The sequence below is a fragment of the Pollachius pollachius genome (genome assembly GCF_949987615.1).
Source record: "Pollachius pollachius genome assembly, chromosome: 5".
NCBI classification, from domain to species: Eukaryota; Metazoa; Chordata; class Actinopteri; order Gadiformes; family Gadidae; genus Pollachius; species Pollachius pollachius.
In genome coordinates, this window is record NC_136938.1 from 11,154,579 (window position 1) to 11,175,502 (window position 20,924).

At 42.9% G+C, this 20,924-nt stretch overlaps 1 protein-coding gene across 1 annotated transcript in view; it reads left to right on the top strand.

Annotated features, from left to right (window-relative positions):
• Window positions 1-16,759, top strand: part of LOC307075620 (semaphorin-4B-like) — a 28,506-nt gene extending 11,747 nt beyond the window's left edge. The window contains exons 5-14 of the mRNA XM_079736272.1: window positions 1,860-1,971; window positions 3,127-3,243; window positions 3,812-3,969; window positions 7,784-7,965; window positions 8,987-9,137; window positions 9,326-9,536; window positions 9,768-9,883; window positions 10,266-10,423; window positions 11,986-12,080; window positions 12,610-16,759. Of these exons, the coding sequence (XP_079592398.1) occupies window positions 1,860-1,971; window positions 3,127-3,243; window positions 3,812-3,969; window positions 7,784-7,965; window positions 8,987-9,137; window positions 9,326-9,536; window positions 9,768-9,883; window positions 10,266-10,423; window positions 11,986-12,080; window positions 12,610-13,385 (2,076 nt within the window). The 3' untranslated portion in view covers window positions 13,386-16,759. The remainder of the gene's footprint in view (window positions 1-1,859; window positions 1,972-3,126; window positions 3,244-3,811; window positions 3,970-7,783; window positions 7,966-8,986; window positions 9,138-9,325; window positions 9,537-9,767; window positions 9,884-10,265; window positions 10,424-11,985; window positions 12,081-12,609) is intronic.
• Window positions 16,760-20,924: the final 4,165 nt, after the last annotated feature.

Genomic DNA, 20,924 nt, shown 5'->3' on the forward strand with positions numbered 1-20,924 from the left:
CTGTGTGGTTGCCCCCCCGGGACAGGGCAGCATGAAGACCCAGGGGGTCCTCGTCTGCCGGTCTACAGAATCGGTGCACCAGGGGTTGGTTATAGTCAGTAGCCAAACAGGACATTGATTTCTGTAGAGAATAGGGAGTCTAAAAGAGTTGGATGAAAGAATAGCAAAATAATTCAAAACATTTTTCGTCACTTCTGAAGCACGCTACTGGACGAAGGGGCCTTGTCTTGGATTCCTGGCGCTTCTTTGGTAGTTAGTCTTAACTGTTTTATTCTGCACGTTACAGCGTTGTCAGACTCTGTGGCTGTCCTTCCAATTCCGCTCTTTTTTTACAAAAAAGCATGGATGCAAAAATCTAATAAGAAAAAAAGAGTGCTAAGAATAATGCAGTTTTAAATCAGTTTTCACAAACATTATACATTTTTTATTTAGAGACTGGATTTATATTGACCATATTGTGATTATATATGAAGAGAATAATAACGTGATTTGTTTAAAGGAGACATATTATGGTGCTTTCCCAACAAGTAAACATAGTATTTGAGTTCCAGAAAACTTGTTTTTGAAACTGTTCGCTGGAAATAGCTTTTAGGAAAAAAAATCTTGCCTACCTCTATTCCCCTCTGTCTCAGTCCCTTCAGAATGCGCTGTTTCTGGTGTCTGTAGCTTTAATGCAAATGAGCTGCTGCCCATTGACCAATGAGCTGTCAGACTGAACCACAGCATAGAGGAGAAGGGATTGTTGCCGTTTGCGGACTTCTGGAACTCTATATCTATATAATATAATATAATTATAATAATAATAATAATAATATTATATATGGGTATTCATATAATATTACATCTAATATCAAGGCCAAAAGCTATGTGCGCCTCGGATGATGTCATGAATCATAAAGACTGCGTCTGACGTCTCTGGTACTTTCACAAAAAGTAAAGACTCGAAGTGGGGTTATCTCGGTCATGGTTGAGAAGAATTGGAGGAAAGGAACTTTGGCCTTGACTCTCTGAAGTCCATGAACCGCGACATGGAGTGCCGGACCATGTCACGGCACGCTGCCGGACTGCCGCTGAGCTCTCCTCGCCGGAGCTGCCGGACTGCTGCCGAAGCTTCGACGGCAGTCCGGCAGCTCTGGCGGTGTACTCTGGGAGCTGCACTGCCACTGAAGCTTTCCGGCTGCTCCGGCGGGTGTACTCCGGGAGCTGAACTGCCGCCAAAGCTTTGGCGGTAGTCCGGCAGCTCAGAGTACAATCCCTTTCTCCTCCATGTCTCCTCCTCCGGACTGCCGCCGAAGCTTCGGCAGCAGCTCCGGCGGGGGGAGCTCGGCGGCGGTCCGGCCTGTACTCCCGGAGCTGAGCTGCCAGGCCGCCGCCGAGTTCCCCCCGCCGCAGCTGCTCGTCCGCTGGTCCACACAATCTTAGCTATGCTCTGATTGGAGGGGAGTGGGGAAGTGGGAGGTAATATTCAACTGTGCCCCCTTCCTACGTAGGAGGGGGCGGCGAAACTGACTCGCTCGTTTGGTAACTGTAGGCGGGGTCCTTTCAGAAATGCATATCTCAGTCAAAAAATCATGTACAGACTTTTTTCAAAGTTTGTATGCATTTGGGAGCACCAGAGACCCAAAACAACACCCCAAATCCCAGGAAAAGTGTTAATAATGTCATAATGTCCCCTTTAATGTATTAGACTACTATAGGAAGGACTGTGATTATGTAATTGTTGAATGTAACAGCTCATTAAAAGAACAAGGCTTCCAATGAACCAAGGGTTGCAAAGTTTCTGGTCAGCGACTGTAGTCCTAGTGTACCTGGGGGTTAATTGGACCGGGCCTAAGGGAGATGTTTTTTCCCCCCATAAGAACACATCTACGTTCTCCCTGGAGAGAGACGACTCTGGCGAAGTTCTGATGGAGGACGGACGCAGCCGCTGCCCCTTCAACCCAGAATACAAATCCACCGCCATCATAGTGGGTGAGTACTGAGCACCAACCAGCACCCTCTACTGTCACGTTAAGGACGCGCCAGCAGGTGTCTTCTTTCCAGGAAACAGGCCGCTGGCTGCAACCCAAACTAACGGTTCTGTCCTAGTAGCTGCTTGGTCAGTGACTACACAGCTAGACGGGATTCACCTGTTTTTAAGTGTATGCTGTCCTTTGTGCCTGAATCTGTATTTCCTACTTTCTACGTCCGCTTCTCCGCAAGGGACCGCTTGTTCGGTGTGACGTAAAAGTCTTCATTCGCTTATGTCCGCTAAGCCCAGGCAGACTCCTGTGCGGACCACCGCACACAGTCCGCGTCTGAGCACGCGGACTGCTTGCATCGCATACACAGATTTCTGCACATAGACAGTGCTCCGGTTGTACGTGCTCTGGATAACAAGATGGATACAATGTTTTGAACAGAGGTAGTGGAAGCGATCCACTGTTACCCACAAAATATAATTTTTCCATTAAACATTATAGAGACGGCCAAATGGCGAGAAATCACCCAACAGTGCTTGAATTTATGGAGCTTGGCAAACAACGTTATGGTGCATTGTCGCCGCCAATTGGCATGAAGTTCGGATTTGGACACATGCATAGGTGTGTCCCAATCCGGAGCGGACCCTCAATTTTGCAATAAATGGGGCTGTGTGGGCCTCTGCATGACCAGTACACAATCGCAGCTCAGTACTTGATGCGGAACGTAGAAAGCATGTCTGAGGCTTAAGAGTTTATTTTGTGCCTTTTTGAAATCGCAAGTACTGTAGTGAAGGATTTGCAACACAGTCTACTACAAGCTGTAGACCATCCCCCAGCACCCCCCCACCATTTGTAAAAACAAGACTGTCATCAAAAGCCATATAGTTCCAGCCATATATTCGAATGATCGCAATACATTTGTCAACAATGGAGAAACAAAGACTGACTGACTGATCAACAAAGACTGACTGACTGAAGACGGACAGACCTCATCTCCTTCTTACAAAAAAGATACCCCAAAAATTTGCTTAATGATCGATCTAGTACTAGGATCTGAAGCCCAACTAGATTATGTGGTTTGGTTCATTTGCATAAAATAATCCATGATTTCAGCCACAGACTGACTCAAGTCTATCGTGTTTTCTTCATTTTTTTCTCCCCTCAGATGGAGAACTTTATGCAGGTACCGTGAGCAACTTCCAGGGGAACGAACCCGTCATCTACAAGAGCCTGGGGCACGGCACAGCCTTGAAGACGGAGAACTCCCTAAACTGGCTGCAAGGTGAAATCAATTTGGCCTTCAGATGGCCAACTATTTCTATGTTTTATGATATCTTGGCTCCCTCTCCCCCGACGGACAAGATGAGATCGGAATTACAGTGGTCATTATTGAGCCGCAATCTCTAATGTATGCAAGGTTGAAGAGCAAAGACGAGCGCCCTGCTAGATTGTGGGGGCTGGCCGTCATCAGTCAGGGTACATCAAAACAGGCCGTGAGGATGGTACTGGTTTAGCCCGAGCCAACTGCACTTTCCTTACAATTAGGCTCCTCTTTCGTCTTTTGATGTTGAGGTAATTCATGCGTGCTTCTGTCACTGAAGCATCAGAACTCCATTATATGCAGGATGTCTGCAATAACGCTTCCTTCCCGACTTTGTAGTTAGTTTAGTTTGTCCTCTTGGTAAAACATACCGTAATACGTTCTCCAAGTCACCCTGCCTTGGATTCAGGGGGCCATTTCCAGTCACAGCTCTTTATACAAAAAACCCAAAGCAACAAAAGACATTAGTCACGGCATTTGTCACGCTATTAAAACAGTTTTTTGATTTATTTTCGTTTCGTTTCGCTAGATCCGGTGTTCGTGGGCTCGGCGTACATCGAAGAGAGTCAGCCCACGGGCAACCCAGTGGGTGACGACGACAAGATATACTTCTTCTTCAGCGAGGCGGGGAAGGAATTTGACTTCTTCGACAACACCATTGTGTCGCGGATCGCTCGCGTGTGTAAGGTAAGACACGCAAAGGCACCCTCCGTCAGCTTGTGGTCAAACACAGCTTAAAGGGATTACATGTGAGCTTCGTTGTGCAGCGACATGCACCGCCTATGGGAATAGGCCAGGTCTCTGCATACACCTTTTTATTGCAATGTTTTGTTTATGTTGTGAGAGAGTGGGAGTAGATGGAAAACATTTTCATGTTTTCTTTACTGGAATCCACCTCCGCCGCTGCTCACCATATCTCCATCCTCCTATTCCTTCCCTCCCTCTCTCCCATCCTCCCTCTCTCTCTCCCTCCCTCCTACCATCCCCTCCCTCCTCTCGTCCCGTCCTTCGCTTCTGCGATATGCTCTCCGCCTCTTTATCCGTCTCCCTCCCGATGTCAGCTGCACTCGTCCATCCCTCAAGCTCTCTCTCTCTCGGTCTCCCTCCCTCTATCTCTCCCTGCCCCTCTCGCTCTTCGTATTTTTCTTCCAGCTCTTTGAGCTTTGCAGCCGGTATTAGTATTCAAGGGGGCTTCACACCGCAATATGAAATGCTTTCTACCCTCTACTCTACTACAGTATTACTGCCTGCTTTTGTTGCCAGAGAGGAACCAAGGAAAACCCCACATAAAAACTGAAACTCAAAACAGTTCCAAACTGTGTTGGTTCACTTCATCCCTCCCAAATCCGCAAAGCGTTTATCGAGGTAACTCAACCCTGATAATCAGAATCAAAAATACATTTCTCCCTGGCGTCCGATCGATTAAACCGGCCATCAAAGCCTGCTCTGCGTTGCGTTCTTTAGACCCGCCAGTGCGTAACGGGGTGTTGGTGGAAGCGGTAATGGGGGTAATCACCAGGGGACAGCGTGTAATCTCAAGTGACAGCCTAATGACTTGAATCCCTCCGCTGGGCTTTTCACACTCACCGCCACCGTCGCCGCCGCGACACCTTCACCAGCCCAGCAAGCAGCCACTCCTGGAGTCCATATGTGGAAATCATTGAAAGAAGACCCCCCCACACAACCCCCCTTTCCTTCAGTCAATGGCACCCGCTGTGTTGAACTGTGCAGTGAAAAGATGAGAATTGCTTTCTCCGCTCTACAGAAACTCTTTATTTCTTTGGAATGCTGCTGAGGCCTCCTCCTCCTCCTCCTCCTCCTCCTCCTCCTCCTCCACCTTCTTCTTCTCCTCCTACTCAGCTCAGGTCCTTTCAGTCGCCATTCAAAGACGGTATGGTTGCAGTCACAGGTGGTCCATTCTTCGCTGTGCTGCGGACAGGCCGTAGATTTCAACTTTATTTCAGGAGAGGATTTGTTGTTGGGATAATATTACGTAAGAAATAATCATAGGCTTTACTAATTCTAGCTCTTCTTCTTAATTTGGTGATTCATCGAAGCAATTCAAAAGGATCCTTAACGCTCCATCGATGTCATTTCAGGCCAATTTTGCAGGGCTGTTACAATGTGTTTCTTGCCACAGTGTGCTCATCTCCCATGCTATCAAACGTAGGTAAGCGTGAGGTTCAGAGAGGAGCTCATGCTCCTGTTTACACCTTCTGCAAAGTCACTTCTGCACATGTAGACCTACTGTACAATTTGGGTTTAAGTTTGTGCCAATGTTTAAAGCCCTATCTTTAACAGGTTCAGTGTGCTTGGGTCATAAAACAGAGGATGAAAATGCGTTGAGTAAAGATGAAACCTCGAAATAGGTAGAGGGCTCATCGCATTATATATAAATAAAACATTGGCTAAGTTTAGTCTTCTCCTGTGTTAGATGGTTGTTTTGATCACGTTTGCCAGGTCGGCTACTTTAAACACCAGTTGTTTTCATCTCCTCCTGTCTCTCACTCGACCAGGATCCCAGGTCTCTTTTGTTTATTCAGGTGTGTGCTTGGAGGGGCCCGGGGATAGCAGGCAGCTCTTGAGCAAAATGTGGCCTCAGTGTTTTTCTGCCTTTTTCTGTTAGACTTTCAGCATTAGCTGACGGCACAGCAGAAATATCTGAAGCTGAGGAGTCTGAAATGTAAACAGTGCATTACATTAGCCATTGGTATAGTGCAGTAGATAAGCCTACAGGACAGTAGCTTCTAGTACAGTGCAGTACAGTTCAACTGCCTACAGGGAAGGACATTATCTTGCGGTGTGTTTGCCCAGTGCATTAGAACATTAAATTGGAGCATGCTTTGTAACGAGAACTACATGGGGAAGGGTTCTTGAGGTTTCAAAGAGTGTGCACGTGTAGCAGGCTAGCTGCTAGCATGGCAACAATAGCTGGGGACTGCTGAGAGGGCAAGAATGTGGAGTCCTCGTTATGTGGAGTGGCTTCTGCGGCAGCCTGTTAATTGGCTCTCAGGCCTTACATTAGTCCCACGTGGCTTCGCCCCACTGCAGAGAAACATGCCTGCTACTTTCCAATGTCATCCAAGAAGGAGGAAGTCTGCGTGGGCTAGCTTTTTACATTTGATTATCTCCTCAAGGCGCAAGTCTTCATGCGGTTTGGCTGATGGTGGGAGTAGCCCTGAGCTTCTGTGGTTAGGAACTGAGGTGTGTCTCTGTGAACCAGCCAAATCGTCTTAGGGAGGGGCAGAAGCCTATTGTAGCAGTCCTTCGTACTCCTTCCCTCTAGCTGGCAGTTTTTATTTTGCCTAGGGAGAGTACCTTTGCTGTTTTTGTTTACCAGATCTATTCTAATGGCAAGTCATCAGAAATGATCACATGATAACTGTCTTTTTAAACCACTTTTGCACACAGCTTGAAGTGACTTACTGCTGCAATTATTAGATAATTGTTACGTGTCAGGGGGAAAAAGGGCTATTGCATGCTAATGTATCGTTTAGACGGGATCGGGGAGGGGGATGAGGGGCATTTCTTCCAAAGTCAGTATTAAAGTGGTGATCTAGTAGCTGGGATGGCCATGGGGCACTAGACTAATAATTCAAATCCATGGGAAGTAGTTGGATTGATGCACGTTGATGCCATTCCTCAAAAGCTGAATGATGGTAATGGCCACACTTATACAACCTGCCACAACCCTTTACTCTTATGTTTTGAACAGGAGGCGAGGCACACGATGACTCTAATATTACCATTAAATCAAAGACCTTTGTGCTTGGAAGATTCATGTTTGAACATGCTGCTATGTGTACAGTGTATGAAATGTGTACTTGCTTTGACAACATCATGAAATGCCCACACACAAATGGAAAATGAGTAAGAGGCTCACGTTTAACCCTCTGACACAAGTTCTCCCCTGAAGAGTACCAGTAATGATTGATGCTATTCAGATTAGATATTAGAAGTGTCTGCATCCCAACGCTTTTAGATAAGAAAGGTCTCCAAATGTATAAAAAATTAGATAAACGCTAACTGGATAGGGGAATGGAATACCAAATCCGCAGTATGTTCCCCAACCCAGCTAGTAATTAGAACCAAGATGGCTGATAGGTGAATGAGGTCCATGGTGCCTCAGGGAGAAGATATTTTACACGTCGTTAGCAGGGAGGTCACAAGGTCACGTGGTGGTTAACAAGCTGGTGTTTGCTGTGCGTGCGTAACGCTGACATGAGCTTGTGTTGGTGTCTGTCTTGTTGACAAGCGCAGGGTAGAGTTTGAAATGGCTAGTATTGGATAGCCAAAATAGAGGCCCTTCATCAACCTCACTCTCAGCTCTCATTTGACCTCAATGCACCATGTGGTACGAAAAATTCATGGTCAATCGGTTATATCTTACACCAGTGATTCTAGCAACTTGTATTTATTTTTCCCTTTTTTTTTTTTTGTTTATTTCATGAAATGCGGTGTGTGTTTATTTGCCTCACCGTGTGCTCATCCTCTCCTGCAGGGGGACAAGGGGGGCGAGCGGGTGCTCCAGAAGAAGTGGACCACCTTCCTCAAAGCCCAGCTCTTGTGCTCCCTGCCTGACGACGGCTTCCCCTTCAACATCATCCAGGACATGTTCGTCCTGAAGCCCATGGGGGACGGCTGGGAGAACACCGTCTTCTACGGGGTCTTCACCTCCCAGTGGTGAGTCCAGGACCGGCTCCCTCTCATAATACCTCCTTGACGTTCTGTTACGTATTCTATGTGCTTATTATGTACTTGATATATGACGGTACTGCTTCATTATGTCTGCACCTTTTTATTTTGTGCGGAAACATCAACTGTTTATGTAAAGAATAATCTCGGGATAGTCGGAGTGTTCACTCCATTGTAACTTTTCTGTGTGTTTCTACTTTGAATCAAAGCTTCTACTAGAAAATTACTAAATAGTAAAAGAAGTACAAACTGAAGCCCAAACAACAAGAGTACCATGTTATATGTAACTGATGTTTTGTGAAGGACTACCTGTTTATGTTAATCGGGTGGTGTCTCCAGGTAAAAGGAGTACCTTGTATGTGAATAATGTGATATATGATATGGTTTCTGCAGGTATAAAGGTGTACCTGTATTTGTGAATAATGTGATGTATATTGTGATCCCTACAGTTATAAAAGTGTACCTTTATATGGGAATAATATGATGTATATTGTGATCTCTACAGGTATTAAGGTGTACCTGTATGTGTGAATAATGTGATGTATATTGTGATCTCTACAGGTATAAAGGTGCACCTGTATGTGTGAATAATGTGATGTATATTGTGATCTCTACAGGTATTAAGGTGTACCTGTATGTGTGAATAATGTGATGTATATTGTGATCTCTACAGGTATTAAGGTGTACCTGTATGTGTGAATAATATGATGTATATTGTGATCTCTACAGGTATTAAGGTGTACCTGTATGTGTGAATAATGTGATGTATATTGTGATCTCTACAGGTATTAAGGTGTACCTGTATGTGTGAATAATGTGATGTATATTGTGATCTCTACAGGTATTAAGGTGTACCTGTATGTGTGAATAATGTGATGTATATTGTGATCTCTACAGGTATTAAGGTGTACCTGTATGTGTGAATAATGTGATGTATATTGTGACCTCTACAGGTATTAAGGTGTACCTGTATGTGTGAATAATGTGATGTATATTGTGATCTCTACAGGTATAAAGGGGCATCAGGGAGTTCTGCAGTCTGTGCGTTCACCATGGCCCAGGTGGAGCGGGCGTTCAGCGGTCGCTACCGCGAGGTCAACCGGGAGAGCCAGCAGTGGTACACCTACAACCACCCCCTCCCAGAGCCGCGTCCCGGGGCGGTAAGCCCTGCCCCACCCCCTCTAAACACACCCCATCCCCTGATAAGGGGGCATGAGAACCCTTACTGTCACAAGTGCAGGGCTGCATGTGCTGTTCATAACAGTTAGTGAAACTCCAGTGTTCACCCGACTGAACCACTTAACCACCTCCAAGTGCCAATTGAACCGTCTGCTCCTCGGCCCCCCAGTGTGTGACCAGCCACGCCAGGCAGGCCGGGATCCAGTCGTCCCTGCACATGCCCGACAAGGTGCTCAACTTCGTCAAGGACCACTTCCTCATGGACAGCGTGATCCGCAGCCCGCCACTGCTGCTCAAGCGCAACGTGCGCTACACACAGATCGCTGTGCACAAGATCCAGGGCATGGAGCGGGCCTATGACGTCCTCTTCATTGGAACAGGTAGTCCAAGAGTCCTCATCTGAGCCACCACCATCTTCATCATCGTCGTTTCACTTGCCTCTGGTTTTATGTTTCTAAATGCACTGCAGTTACTTTCCTGACCATAAAGTAAAACTAGTGTGATAATCAAATGCTGTATTAGTAAATAGTACTCGCAAATATCTTAGGAATTAGTGAGATACAACACATTAAGTGTGTGTGTGTGTGTGTGTGTGTGTGTGTGTGTGTCAGACGATGGCAAGCTTCACAAGGCGATCAACACCAACGACCGGATGCACATCATCGAGGAGATGACCCTGTTTGCCACGCCACAGCCAGTCCAGCACATAGAGCTGGACCCCCAGAGGGTGAGACACCCTCATCCCTTCAGCCCACCTATATTATACTATATTTTTTCCATCACATAGTCTGCTGTATCATACTAAAGTCTCCTGTTTTATGGTTCTGCTTTGTTATAATATATAATTATTGTTATTATGATATATCGTCTCCATCCCTCTGGTACTGTATATAATTTTATATATTACTATGTATATTATGATTACCATTATAATATTGTCTGATATTATATGGCTCTGCTTTATTAGGCTATATTAAACTATGATATTATGATTATGACATGATATATTGAGTCTCCTGTCCTCTGGCTCTGCTTTAGTAACCTATATTAAACTCAAATATTATTATCATGCCGTGATACATTAAGTCTCCGGTCTCATGCCTCTGCAGGGTTTGTTGTTTGTGTCGTCGTACTCCGGGTTGGTGGAGGTCCCGGTGGCTAACTGCACCAACTACGCCAGCTGTGGGGAATGTGTCCTCTCCAGGGACCCCTACTGTGCTTGGACAGGCCGGCTGTGTCGCGACGTCAGGATGGCGCCGCCCGACAGGTAAGCTCACCGACCAGTCATGGCCCACAACCGGTGGACACAAGCCTATCAGTGGTGTATTGTCATGGGTAAACGGTGATGAACCACACCTTACTCCAAGTAAATCAATGAATTGAATGCAAACCAATGCAAAAATGATAGTGTAAATTTTATGATACACAAACGGGTCGATATCTTGAAAGCCCATTGTAAAATGTTGACACTTGACCCCTCTATTGAAAGGTCAGGGTGAATAGAATCAAATTACCCCTAGCCAAACCATTGCACTTGCACTATATGGCCACTAAATGGCGACAAATGAACAGTGTTCTTATTGAAGGCAATTTTTCCTTTCCCCTGAAATCCTCTCTTAGCTAATATACATTGATTGTAAATACCATGTTTAGTTGCAAAATGGTAATAAGACACTGGACTTTACGTTTATGGTTGTTCTTATGTGATAAAACAAAACTTTGATGACAAAAGCAACAAAGGTAAGACATACGTTTGGTTGTAAAAAGAAAAAGGAACGTTTGTTCTTGATAGATTTTTGCCTTTAGTTCGATGACTTTTTGGCAGAAAGTGATTTTGATTGAATTGTTGGAATCAGTAGAGTCACATTTGTGTGCATATATAAACGTGTACAAGATCGCTATTGATGTGCATGTGCACAGTAATGAAACCATTTTTTGTTACATGCTTCTTATTGTGTTAGGGGTTGGTGTTGTCCCCCTTTAGTTTAGCTAACAATGGTTTCGATAGACTAAAAGTAGACAGTCTAATCTTTTTAGATGTGTCACATGACTGCCTTCTCATGGGATTCAATGCATTAATACATCTTTGCAATGGGGAGGTGGGGGGCATTCAGGATTAAGCATGCACTCATCTCTGAGAAGTTCTCAGCCGCTGTTTTTTTATACAATTATATAAGCCACTTCATAGCTGACATGCCTGTCTGTACTATACGAAAATCCTGGTGCTTTGGGATTCGGCGTATACCTGCCTATCACGTGGACTACACTACTTGAGCGAATCACAGCAAAGATGGAGGGATGAGTAAAAAACCTTAAGAGTACATCATGACTTACATAAGGAGGATATCCTTAGAATAATTAACAGCAAATTCAGAGGAATTCTCATTTCACTTTAATTTGGCTATTACATATGTTTTCACCATTTCAATTCACTACTGTTTTTATTCATCAGGACACAACACATTCAGGCTCACAGCAGTGGGAATGACTGAGTCATACTTCTATTGTGTGTGTGTGTGTGTGTGTGTGTGTGTGTGTGTGTGTGTGTGTGTGTGTGTGTGTGTGTGTGTGTGTGTGTGTGTGTGCGCGCCTTCACCCATAATGTACAAAATACAACTACAAAGCATGCACAAACCGCACAAACACCCATAAGCTCTGTGTACTGCCATCTGCTTTGATCGGTTCAATTGAAATGAACAGGGGGGTCTGTTATGTGCTTAGAGGAGATTCAACTGAAAGGCTCCAGGGCGGTCATATGTTCCGGAAGGTTCCTCTCACCACAGCTGCAGTCAGGTTGATCCTTCTTGTGGTTTCTCTGTCCCGCCGCAGCCACTGGCGGCAGGACGTGGAGGAGGCGGACACCTCGGCCATCTGCAACAAGACTTCTCACACGCCCCGGTCTGCCTTCAAAGCACCAGCCTCCCGTGAGTTCACGACCGCTAGTGATGAGTCATTTATATATTTCAAGGTTGATTTTGATTCATGAATTGATTCAGAGTTTGTAGTATTATATTTTTTAAAGAAAAACTTCAAAAAAGTATTGCAAAAAACGTGTACGCCACTGACCATTGAGAAACGCTAACTGAAACCCTATCTAAGTGACTTCTGTTGGAACTATTAATTTTATAAATAGACTAAACAATCAAAAATCCTCTTTTAAAAACATATTTTACTGTACTCATTTTACGGCCATTATAATTGAGGACTGATAGGAGCCGTCAGGAGCTAGAGCAGACTGTAGTCCACTACCGTACAGAGCCTGGATGTTATTCATTTAAGAAATAATCTCTATCTCTTTTGGTCACATGCTTCTCACGTTACACAACGATGCACATCTCTGCAAAGTTAAAAGAAAAAGTACCAATCCGCTCTGATTTTTTTTAACCAACACATTTGATTGATTATATGAAGTTAAAATTGCAAGTTCATTTGAGAACCATGTATTCCTTCCAGGGGTTGCTGCCTGCCAGCTGATGACCATCCCCATGAACACGTTCAGAGTGCTGCCCTGCATCCTGCGCTCCAACCTGGCAACCCGCCGGTGGCGCTACAGCGCCAGCGCCAAAGAGTTCCTCTACGCCACACCCGAGGGCCACCTGGTGGTGGTGGCGCAGCCCGACCGGATGGAGACCTACGAGTGCTGGTCCGAGGAGGAGGGTTTCCGGCAGCTGCTGGCCAATTACTGCGTGAGGGCGGAGCCCCGGCAGGAGAGCACCACGCTGGTCGGTCACTCGCGGGCGCCGCACGTGGAGCGGGAGGAGAGTATCCTCATCCTGCCAGGCGAGTCGCGCTCCACGCAGCTCCACGCCAAGACCTACTGGAACGAGCTGATCGTGGTGTGCGCCCTGCTGGCCTTCTCCCTGCTGGTCTTCTCCTTGTTTGTGGTGTACCGGAACCGCGACCGCATGAAGTCCATGCTGAAGCAGGGCGAGTGCCCCAACATGCAGCAGAAGAAGCCCCGCATCGTGGGCAAGCCCACGGAGAGCCTGCCGCTGAACGGCAGTGCCATCCCCGTGTCCACCTCGGACCACAAGGGCTACCAGACGCTCAACGACAACTACATCTGCAGCACGCCCACCCACGAGTCCTCCCCCGACAACAGCAAGAGCTTCTCGGAGGCCTCGGACCGGAGGCCCCTCAACGTGAAGGAGAGCCACGTGGAGTACTCTCCCACCTGCCCACGACCCAGAGTACGGCTGGGCTCAGAGATCAAGGACTCCATTGTGTGAGTGTGAGCTCGGGGGGAACAGGAGCTGTGTGCTGTATCTTTGTCAGGGTGCAGGCAGCAGCCAGTGGGCGTGCAGAGGAAGCCCCTCCCGAGCCACAATGCTTCTCATTCTTATTTGTGTGTGTCATCGTTGTTTCTTGATCACCACAGAGGTCATCTGCCCTCATCGTATCCGCGCCCAAGTTGGCAGTTCGGTCCTGCATCTTGGAGCAGAGGGGACTGTTGCACAAACAGGTCACAAACTGTTGTGATCTTGTTTTAACCACGATGAATCATCCATCGAAAAAAGACGCATACATATATACAAAAAAATATCCTAGACATCCTGACCAGGGGCCGATCTACACGGGCCAGAATGTCCATGCAAATGTTTCCCAGGAGTCGAGATCTGGGAGAAGGTCGTTCACCTTCACACAATGACGACGCAACGATGACAACTGATGGTCTGAATATCGGTTTCCCTTGTTCACTGAAGAGCTGTCTGATACCACAAGGACAGACTTCTTTATCCTGTGTGGATTTCAAATCAAAAGAATGACTAATCGGAAGAAAGACTAGAATTGCCACCGTTAAGCCAACGAAAACGGTTAAGAAGTCCAAATCTGCAATAGGTACAATAAGTAACTTGATTAGTAATTTAACGAGAGATTGGAGAAAGAGGCTCTGGTCTTCAGCCAAGTATTCATCTAGCCAAGTATTGATCAAAGAAGGCAATACGACTTTTGATATGCAAGTTAGGTTTGACCGGAACCCACTCCTTTCGGCGCAATCGGAAATGCATAGATTTGTTCTAATGGCGGAGACTAGTGATGCGCAAATAACAGATGGCGAGAGAATTCAACAGTCCCGAGTCAAGCCAAGAAGAGAGAGCGTTGCTCACTAGTCACCAAAATAATCTTGCACAATGTGCCAAAAATCTTGATTGTGTAATCCAAATGCAATAGTGCCATTATCACAAGCCCTCTCTATCGTATGCCTTATGTTAGCACTGATCACAGTCACGAGAAACACATGTTGCTGGAGCAAACGTTGGTGCCCAAGAAACATCTAAAACGTTAATAACATCAACTCAACAGGGATGACTCTCGTACCCCATTGCTAGTGTAGGAACTAGATGTCTGGAGGACTTATTCTCTACTTTCCCTCTTTGCCCATGTGATAGTGGGGGAAGAGCTTCAGCTATTTTGTGATTTAGTGAATTCACAAGTTAGTTAGTTGGTTAGCTATTTAGGGGGGTATAGCGTGCTACTCCAATGGACATGATATCAAAAATTAAGATTTCCCCTTTAAACAAAATGATTTCTCCCAAGTTTGACATTGGTCTTTTATTTCTTTATTTCTTTTTTTTATTTCTTACAAACTCTTGGCAACATAAACTGCAATGTGGAGGCCTAAACCGGTTTGGTCACACCCCAGCCCAGAGCAGTTAACGCCTCATTCGTGGTAGACTCATATGCTGCTGCCGCCAGGGCGCTGATTGGCCATGGTACAAGTGGAAGCACAAGGTTACTGGGGGGTGTCAAAAACATTCAGGTTGTTTGCACATTTCAATAAATATGATAACAAGAAAGATCAGCAAAGCAGGTAAGTATTCTACAAGAACTGACTACTGATAGAAGAAAAATAGTGTTTGACTGATGCAGAGAATGAGGTTGATTTTTTTTTTTAAATAAAATATATAATATGACAGGGACCATTGCCACATTTTAAAACAAATTCCAATCCATAGAGCAGGTGTTTAGACTTTTTTTTTTCCAAAGATGTAGGAGATTGTATTTAAAGTGTTGTGTAATTCTAAAGTTGACACGTTTCACAGGTCAATGCAAATGGCTTGGCTGCGTTCATGTTGTGGAATGTATCACCCATTCACTGTATTAGTCCAGTAGTATGTACTCCAAACATCATAAACAATCAATGTGTGTTTGATCACACCCTTAAAAATATGACCGCAAGCTACGTCTGCTCAATGTTTGACAAAGTGATTGCACAACAAGCATACTGCGGCGTCAGTCAGTGTTTCGTTTTGGATTTGTTTTCCTTCATTTGTTCTGTTTGTGTATATAACTGTAGTTAATATTGTGTGCGTTTTTAAGGGACCTTGTGCAAGATGTATTATAGAGGTAGTTTCACAATCTAGAAACGTGCACACTGCTGATTTATTTTATAGTGCCTCATTGCCTAACCCCAACATTAATTCCCCCACTTTTCAACATTTTGCTTCAAGCTTGTTAAATTGGCAGTGAGATATATGATATCAAACATTGGATTTGGCCCAATAACTCGTGTTAGACCTTCTGCCCACCAAGCGAGCATTAGAGGCAAACAATGACAGTAGTGGATGTCATCTTGTTTAATTTTTTAAATAGCAAAAAATATAAAGGTTTACATTTCATGGCTAGTGGTTGAATCCATTTTCTTTCTTCAAATAGACACATCATTTAAAATATTGACCATTTGTCCAATTAATGGCAAACATATAAACAAAACATATGTAATAAAGCAAAACTAAATTGTAATTCAGATCTCAGATAAATAGTTTTGCTTTGAAAATCTTAAATGATCAATTAACTCCTTCACCACTACATTAGAACTTTCGGCTAGACATGTGTATTATCAGAACCATAAGGTCTACACACATACAAACAGACCACTCTCTTATGTCCCCCACAATTGACAACATAATTCAAACCTGTTCCTCAAATGAAGAATGTCTTGTATTTAAAAGATTCAAGATTCAATATATTACTGTCGAATCTGGCCTTGTATTTTTATTTTGTGATACAATATAGCTATTGTCTTTTTTTTTTTTTTTTTACAGATGTGGATATTTATTTGCGACACATGCTTTTCTTCATAGAAGCAGAGAGTAATGATATAATATAACAGATCAAATATTTCCAGTATACGGTTATGCTTTTGAGTGGCTGCAAGGTAATACACTTTACTGTACTGTACATGAATGTAACCAGCTCGAATATATGACACATTTCAACAGTCAAAAGTCAGTCTTCAAGGATATAACTCCCTACTCTACACACACAAATTCTCAAATAGGCATTACTTGGCTTCATGTTTTGTCCCGAGATTCTGTAAAGGTCTCGATGCACGACCCAATAGAGATAATCAACTCGTTCTGTTTGTGCTTGTTCATTTATTTTCATCCCAAACATGACCCCCAGGGCTGTGCATTCACACTGCACGACGCCAGCTCCGTTTATTTCTCAGCATAGTTACCCTACTGAACCCCATAAGCTTAGTTGACTGAACTATTAGAATAATGTGGTTGTGTAAGTCTGCATGAAAAATTGTGTGCGCGTATGTGTGTGTGTGTGTGTGTGTGTGTGTGTGTGTGTGTGTGTATGCGTGTGTTTTTGTTTTTTTTATCCAATCAGTTGTGTACAAAAACATGTTGTAAGCTGTATTTTTTGTATCATACATTGATATTGTGACTGTTGTTTTTATTATAATGTACATAAAAGGCACTTTATTTTAATTTTTTTTAATAAATGAATAAAATGATAAAAAAAAATAGCATGTTTCTTTATTCTTGGCGCTGTGATCTTCTCTCCATTTAAATAAGAAAGTCTAAATATTTGCAGCAATAAAAAAACTTGTGTAGTACATATCTGACCCATAGTTCTGCCCCACAATAATATTCATTACCATCATGACATAACAAGGCCAGGTCGCTGAGAGCACCCGAATGTCATACAGAAACTCAACTGTAAACAAAAATCAATGTATGGACTAACTTCTCTTGTGTCAGTCAAGGTGGGTTCTTGAAGCCTACCTCATAAGTTGGCTTAGGAGGTAAGCTTGAAACTACCAACTAAATAAGTTGAATCATAAACAGAACAAATCTATTTATAGTAGACTATATCAGCACAATGTGATACATGTAAACATTTTCTCGGAATTGAGGTTGATGAAATTCAGCAAGGACAGCTAAACCCCGACACCACTTGTAGATTGGTTTGCATTACAGCAGTGGTTCTTGGCCTTTGACTTAAGGATTACCACTAAATTGTCAAGACCTTTCTCGGACCACCTCATAAGCAGACAGTAAAAAAATTATGAGTACACATGCAGTGGCTAAGCAAAGGGTGCCAGCGCCCCCTTTATAAACAATTATTACTGTGAAAGGCCAAGGTCAGTGGGAAACAGTGGAAATACAAAGTCTATACAAATACAAAAAAAAACTGTGTGTGATTATTCAGCAAACACAAAATATAAATGGAAAACATCATTGAATACCCAATGCTACATAATATTTTTAAGAATTAGCCATAATACTATATATATGTGTAAAAATATTTATTATGTATTTCATTTTAATAAACAACAGTTTTTTAAAAAATAAAAAACAAGATCTTGCAAACCAACTCCAGTACCCACGTGAACCATAAAATATTGCTTTTATGACGTGTTCAACCCCTGATTGGCTTAAATGTTTACCCAGTTATATGCTGATTATGCGTTGATACGACCTGTAGTCACATTAAAACATTTAAAAAAATGTCTACAGCAATCACATTTTTTTCCCTTAACCCCATAAAGTAGCCGTTACAAGCCGTTTTGAAAATCTGCCTCTTCTGACATCATAGGTGGGCCTCTTCACCTAGATGTATACATATGTGGATGTATGGAGCTCCGTCCGGTCGGCAGGGGATTTCTGATGGGAGAAGTTTAAGCTTCTCGGATACATACTAGGCCTATAATGCCAACGTGTGACACATTTCATATAGGCCTACAACATCGCTCATTATAGCGCTACGAAACAATGACAATGTAAAAGAATGATCACAGATGGGACGTTGCCAAGCCACAACCTTCCAAAATAATTGTTTTTTAAATACGTTTAAAGTGCGTTCTCTCTAGAGCTGTTACTTTTTGAACAGTATAAACATGCAGGTTCAACATGGATGCCTCCATGGTCATTCCTCTGTAGATATAAGGGGCTCATTCTAAGGTCAAATTAACACAAAGGTTCTTATTTTCATGGGATTATATTCTATTTAAAACATACTTATGAATATTATATTATATTTCTGCCACATTCGTTCCGCTAGATGCTACACTATATGATACACGAAACACCTTTACGCATTATTACAGGTGAGGACGTGACAATGATGACGCTTACGCACACCTGCCATGCAATGTTTACTAGTCAGTAGAGGAATATTGGTAACATCCTAGCAACAGAGATGCTTTCAAGCCCCAGCCTGCTTGAGCTTGTCAGGTTTAGCTCTTACGTTGAATTGAACATGCATTTTGAAGATACTGGTGCCGTGTTATGGGTCGAGCAATATCAATGAGGCCTTTTTTAGTCTTTGTGTCCTTGTTTTTTGTCTTGCTCATTACGTTAAAGATCGTGTTCACTAGTTGACCAATCAAAGTAGGCCTACTCGGTTGGTAGTAGGCCTACTCTGGCGAGAACATTTAGATACTCATTTTCTATAAGTGATTGTATTTCTACATTGGAGTAGGTTTCCACCTGGTGGTGTGTTTATTTTACAACAGTGCAACTTTTATTATGGGCATATCCATGGTGTACGGTACAGATGAACAGGTTTCTTGCAACTGAATGTGATATTATGTTATCTTTCAAATTGTTGTCAATATTGTCAGTGTTGCATGGTATTTTTGAATTATAACTTAAATATGTGACTGTGAGACCTTGTTACAGGATCGAATTATCACCCTATCACAATTTTCACCCTGATGACAAAAATCTGGTAAAACTGTGGTTAGTGGTGTCCATGGTAGTTAGCATGCTGCTGGTTACAATGATCAATGGAAACCTTCTTAAACAAAACTAGAATTTTGAGTTTGGGTTATTTTGAACACTGTCATTGCTGTCATTTTCTTCTTCCTTTATTATTTGAGAACTCTTGAAGGGGTGTTTTAGCATAGCAGTGTATATTCTCCAGAAATTGGCAAGCATCAGTTCAACTGCAAATTGTATTCTTTCTAATTGTTCAATTGTTCAATGCAGTAGCCCTAATTATCCACCAGGGGAGGGCCATACTTAAAAGGGTCATATTATGCACGTTTTGTAATGAATAATTTAATTTTGGGCGCTACAAAAATAGGTTTACATGCTTATCTGTTAGAAAAACACCTTATTATTCTCACACTGTCCATTGCTGCACTCTCAGCCCTTTTCTCATGAAACACTTGGTTCTAGCCAGGGGCGTTTCTAAGTTTTTGAAATATCCGGGGCTTAGCCCAGAGGGAAACGTCAATTTTTTTTGTATGATTTATTGCGCATGCACATTTCTCATAGTGCTTTACCTAAATACACAAAATATGCAGTTTATTATAGCTTTAAATAGCTGCCTGACTGCTGTGCTGCTTATCCCCATCTAAAGTCCCATTCAAGTTATTTCAGAGTAAAATGAATACAAGTGAGACAGACCTTACATATATATATATATATATATATATATATATATATATATATATAACTGGGGATAGGATAGGTTAATTCAGTTGAGGTGGTAAACAGTCTGGTTATGTTTTTAAACAGTTTATTCTCTCTGCAGAAGGACTATCTTGAAGGACTAAGCTACTTTATTTTGAGATGTTTGTTTCTAGTGTAAAGCAAGCTAAAAAAAAAAAAAAAAGCAAGTTGATTTTTCTTTTCTTTTTTTTTACCCAAAAATTAGTTTCGGGGCTAATTAAATAAGATCCGGGGCTTTAGCCCTGATTAAAATAGCCTAATGACACCACTGGTTCTAGCTCCTGTTTCTTAAAGGCCCTCCTCCCGAAAAGCCAGTCTGCCCTGACTGGTTAGATGGCCCGCTCTGTTGTGAATGGCCAATTGCTTAGCAAGTGCTCCTAGTTCTCTGGCTGCTGTAATCATTGCCGGTATCACTGGCTTCAATTCAGTCATACCTTTTTCAAGCAATTTTCAAGCAACAATTGGTTCGACCTGAAATATTGTTAATGGAAAAGCACGTTAGTAGTTAGTGGTTAGTAGTTATGTTATCTAATATTTCAGCTGCAAAATTCTGACTGTTATTTCTCACGGTAACAGCAGTCTGTTCATTGATTATGTAAATGTTTTTATAATTTCTTAGTTTGGTGCACTTATGAAAGGTAACTAACAGTTAGAATAATCAATTACTACAAAAATACAGCCTCCACTTCGCAAAGTCCTGCATCACCCTTTTCACTGTACCTGATCCTTTAACCTTAAACCTACATTTTTATATTGTCCATCTATTCTAGCACAATTTAAGTTTGACAGTGTCAAACAAATGTTGTTTAGTGGATCAATATTTGCCCTCTGCAGTGATGTTGCCTCCTGAGTTATTATTTCCCTACACGCGGCAGAACATCAACAACATTTATTGAGCTGACTATAGATCTTGAGGCATAGAACACGAGAGCTATTTTGTATTACATGTAATGATACAACTGTCTCAGATGAAATCAGAACAATGATTTTTTATTACACCAGAGAAACCAAATAATTAGTGGGTTTTATTTGTTAGTTTTTCTCAACTAACTACATTTTTTGCAAACATTAATA